This window comes from Chinchilla lanigera, unplaced genomic scaffold (genome assembly GCF_000276665.1).
Source record: "Chinchilla lanigera isolate Chin_1 unplaced genomic scaffold, ChiLan1.0 scaffold00067, whole genome shotgun sequence".
NCBI lineage: Eukaryota > Metazoa > Chordata > Mammalia > Rodentia > Chinchillidae > Chinchilla > Chinchilla lanigera.
The window spans coordinates 2,356,495-2,361,243 of record NW_004955468.1 but is presented as its reverse complement, the minus strand read 5'-3'; the positions used below and the strand labels follow the sequence as shown (position 1 = coordinate 2,361,243).

The following is a 4,749-nucleotide window of genomic DNA, read 5'->3' as shown; positions in this document are numbered from 1 at the left end:
CAGCCTCATGAGTGATGGGGTTACAGGCATGCACCACCGTGCCTGGCTCCTGCTGAATTTTTTATATGTCAGATGCTTAAACCATGAAATGTCTTCTTGCTTACTCAGATGTACAGAAATCTCAGGATTTTACTCTTTAAGGAGCTATTTAAAATATATGAATTTTATTATAGATTTTACATATGTAGTAAACATTGGTTATAAGTAATCCTTTTTAAGAAGGACCTTCAATACATGTATCCAATTGCTGTTAAGCTTACTACTCTCTCAGATGCTGTAGAAGTTACTGTTTTAGCAGTTTCCTAATTCTCTGCAGTGAATGATTTATTTGGGATTTTCGGAGTACACATTTCTTATGAGACAGATTAAGGTATATAAGATTTTATATGGATATTATTTTTCAGAATTTTCTTCACTGCAATTACTATGCTCTGAAATTTTATTCAAGTGTTGCAGTTGTCAACATCCCTTTCTTTTGTAAGAATTGCTTGTTGTTGAGTAAGTTATAACCCAGGACTAAAAGTACTCCTACAGTCATAAGATCAACAGTATTTTTCTGCAATATGAATTTTTTCTTTGTTAAGGATTGAGTGACAACTAAAGGTCTTCCTACATTTATTACACTCATATAACCTCTCATAATTATTTCATTATAATGTTTCTTTTTGTCTTTTTTTGAGACAGGATTTCACTAATCAGTTCAGGCTGGCCTTGAGCTCACTTTGTAGCCCAGGCTGGTCTTTAACTCTCCACGATCCTCCTGCCTCAGCCTCCTCAGTGCTGGGATCACAGGCATGCACCACCATGCCCGGCTATAATGTTTCTTTTTTGTTCTTTTTGAGACAAGGTCTCGCTATGCAGTTCAGGCTGACCTTGAGCTCACTTTGTAGCCCAGGCTGGCCTCCAACTCACAACAATCCTCCTGCCTCAGCCTCCCGCGTGCTGGGATTACAGGCGTGGGTCACCACACCTGGCTATAATGTTTCTTTTCAGTGAGAATTTTTGTTTAAATGAGTGCCAAAGACTTTGCTATACCAATTGTATTTAAAGTTGCCTCTCTCCAGAATCTATTATGTTGAGAAAGGTCTGTTTTGCAATATGTATCCTAACTATAAAGACTTAAATAATACTGATGAATAATTCCAGTATTAGATATAAAATAAACAGAAATAAGCAGATACACACCAAAAGACATAACCAAGAATATTTATAGCAATATTTTAACACAAAATTATAAAAAATACAAATATCCATCTATAGGATAAATAGGAGTATATTCTTAAAATGGAATAGTATAGAAAATGAATACACTACTGCCATATGCAGTAATGTACAAATCTTTAAAATGTTCAGTGAAATAAAGGAGGACAGAAAAGAATTCATGATGTCTGTTAAAAAATATATAAAGTTTAAAAACATGCAAAAACTGTAAGTCAGGGAAGGAGTCATCTTTGGGGAAGGAACAACTAATTATGCTTTATTATACACAATGCAATGAGGATTAGAGTTCCTAGTTTTTTCTCTTCTAGAGCTTAATTCTGATAATTTTGTAACTTTTGCATGAATACATTATATAAATATTTTTTAATAAAGCATTTGAGTCAGCAGGAGCAGCTAAACACTTTAGCTTTATAGATGACTGAGTTCAATAACAATGATCAAATCCTTTTCTTATGCTTGGAAACAATAAATAGTTATGTAGTATGAGACTTTAATAACTATTACTACATTTGTGATTAAAATCACATGAACATGTTTAAGCATACTTTTCTTTCTAAAACTAAAGGATTACAATAGCTTGGAAAGTGTTCACAAAGAAATCACTTCATCTATTACATTTCCAAGTTTTCTCCCTTATGAGTTCTCTGATGGACAATCAGATTTCTCTTATAACTGAAGGATTTACCACACTCATTACAAACATAAGGTTTTTCACCTGTGTGAGTTCTTTGATGAACAATTAGATTTGTCTTCTGTCGAAAACACTTTCCACATTCATTACATTTATATGGTTTCTCTCCTGTGTGAGTTCTTTGATGATGAATCAGATACGACTTCCTGCTAAAGGCTTTCCCACACTGAGGACATTCATAGGATTTCTGCCCTGTATGTATTTTCTGATGTACTGTGAGGGTTGCCTTCTGGCGAAAGGACTTCCCACATTCATTACAGATGTAGGGTTTCTCCCCTGTATGAATTCTCTGGTGTAGATTGAGATTTGTCTTTTGACTGAAGGATTTCCCACATTCATTACATTCATAGGGTTTTTCTCCTGTATGAGTTCTGTGGTGATCAATGAGGTATGACTTCATCCTGAAGGCTTTTCCACAGTGAGGACACTCATAGGATTTCTCTCCTGTGTGTGTTCGCTGATGGGCTACAAGGGTTGTCTTCTGGCGGAAGGATTTTCCACACTCACTACAAATATAGGGTTTCTCCTCATTATGAGTTTTCTCATGAAGAGCGAGGGTTGTCTTCTGGGAGAAGGATTTCCCACATTCACTACAAATATAAGGTTTCTCTCCTGTATGAGTCCTCTGGTGTACAGTAAGGTTTGCCTTCTGGTGAAAGGACTTCCCACATTCTTTGCAAATATAAGGTTTCTCCCCTGTATGAATTCTTTGATGTAAAGAGAGAGTTGTCTTCTGGCGGAAGGACTTCCCACAGTCATTACACACATATGGTCTCTCTCCTGTGTGTGTTCTCTGATGACGAATGAGGTGTGACTTCAATCTGAAGGCATTCCTACACTGTGGACACTCATAGGACTTCTCTCCTGTGTGTGTTCTCTGATGATCATTGAGGGCTGTCTTTAGGCGAAAGGACTTACCACATTCATTACAAACAAAGGGCTTCTCTCCTGTGTGAGTTCTTTGATGGTCAATGAGATATGACTTCCTTCTAAATGCATTTCCACACTCAGGACATTGATAGGGTTTTTCCTCTGTGTGAATTCCCTGATGAAGTATTAATACTGACTTCCTGCAGAAAGATTTCCCACATTCAGGGCAGGTATGTTTTTTTTCAATATTGGTTGCTCTTCTCTTTTTATTATATACAGATGGGTTTTCCCCTCTACATACTCTATTAGGTATAATTAAGCCTCCCTTTTTAAGGAATGGCTTTTCACAGTCATTATATGCAAACGACTGTGTTGGTGTTACCATCTTCTGATACTGCATAATCACATCACTGTGACTAAAAACTCTACCACTCTGATTACAGGATTTGATTTCAGGATGAGCTGTTTCTTGCTTAGTATTAAGAAATGATTTCCCAAATTCATTATACTCATTAAGTCTTTTTCTTGCAGGACTTAGATTATTGATTATTAATTCTGAGACATTTTCCAAAGTCTTTCCATGAGTGTCATATTTAGGAGTTAGATTTTTTGGATTAACAGGCTTTTTGACTAGGGTAAAGGTCTTTTCACATATACTACTGTTCTGCTTTATCAGTTTTTTGTGGTTAATACATGCGACTGATCTAGAATACTTATCTTGGTGTTCCTTGAATTTCATTAAAAAGTCTTCAGCTTTCCAGTTTTCTTCTAGAAAAGAATTAATAACAGTTTGTCAACTTTGGCACATTTGTTGGAGAAAGGAATTATACAAGAATCTAGCATATGAGGCTTTTAAAAGAGACCCAGTACAAATTATACCCTACCTGCTAGACAAATAACAAAGAATCTAAACAAAACTGTTTCAGTGTGGGAAAGAATAAAAAATAAAAGAAACAACAAACACTTTTTTTGAGACAGGGTCTTGTTATGTACTACTTTAGGCTAGTCTTGAACATACTATGTAGTCCAGGCTGGCCTTGAACTTGCAGGAATTCTTGTATCTCGGCCTCTTGAGTGCTGGATTACAGGCACACCCCACAGTACTGGGAAATGAATCCAGGGCTTTCACAGTGAGTTACATCCCCAGTCCATTTTTTATTTTTAATTTTAAGACAGGGTCTAACTGCCAAGTTACTAGGGCCAGCCTCAAACTTGCAATCTTCCTTCCTCATTCTGCCAGGGTGCTGGTATTACAGCCATATGCCACCAAGCCTGCTTCTAATACCTTCTGTGCCTTAAAGAACTTCAAAGTTAGGGCCAGGGATATAGTTAAGTGGCTCAGTGCCTGTCTTGCAAGTGCAAGGTCCTGAGTTTGATTCCCAGTACCAAAGGGGGATAAAAAAACTTCAAAGTAAAACAAGCCAAGAAGTTACAGAATGGTGGAAGAGGACAGATGGTTGGAAAAGTAGATTCAAAGACAGTGAAGTGAACCTGTCAAGGGCATTAAACTGTAACATGGAAAAAAATGTAAAGAAATGTCTGTCAGAGAAAAATACTAGAGAAAGGATTATTTTTGCAAGACACAAATCATGTACACTTTTATACATGCATCCTTGGATTACTGTTGTAAAATATTGATGGTTGTTCCAACTATTTCCCTTTTCCATGTAGCTGTCATTGGCTAACTAATCTTTTAAAGTATTACCTTTTTTGTCTTTAGAAAAACAATCCTATAATCTAGTTTCTAAGCTTTCAAATAGCTGGAAATAATTTTCTCATATAGTAAGAGAACTAGGAAAATATTTCTAAGTAGAAATGTAAAACTGGAATACATTCCATTGCTGTACTTAGACTGCTGCTAGGTTGATTCTTTCAGAGTTATTCAATTATAAAATTCTTGTGACCACTGCAACTATTCTTTTTTGTTTTGTTTTGTTTTTTTCTGATACCAGGAATTGAACTCACAA

General features: G+C 36.1%; 1 protein-coding gene across 1 annotated transcript in view; it reads right to left on the bottom strand.

The window, feature by feature from the left end:
* Nucleotides 1-1,190: 1,190 nt before the first annotated feature.
* Nucleotides 1,191-4,749, bottom strand: part of Znf567 (zinc finger protein 567) — a gene marked incomplete in the record, with an annotated part of 76,361 nt that continues 72,802 nt past the window's right edge. Inside the window, 1 exon segment of the mRNA XM_013522319.1 lies at nucleotides 1,191-3,550. Within this exon segment, the coding sequence (XP_013377773.1) occupies nucleotides 1,833-3,550 (1,718 nt within the window).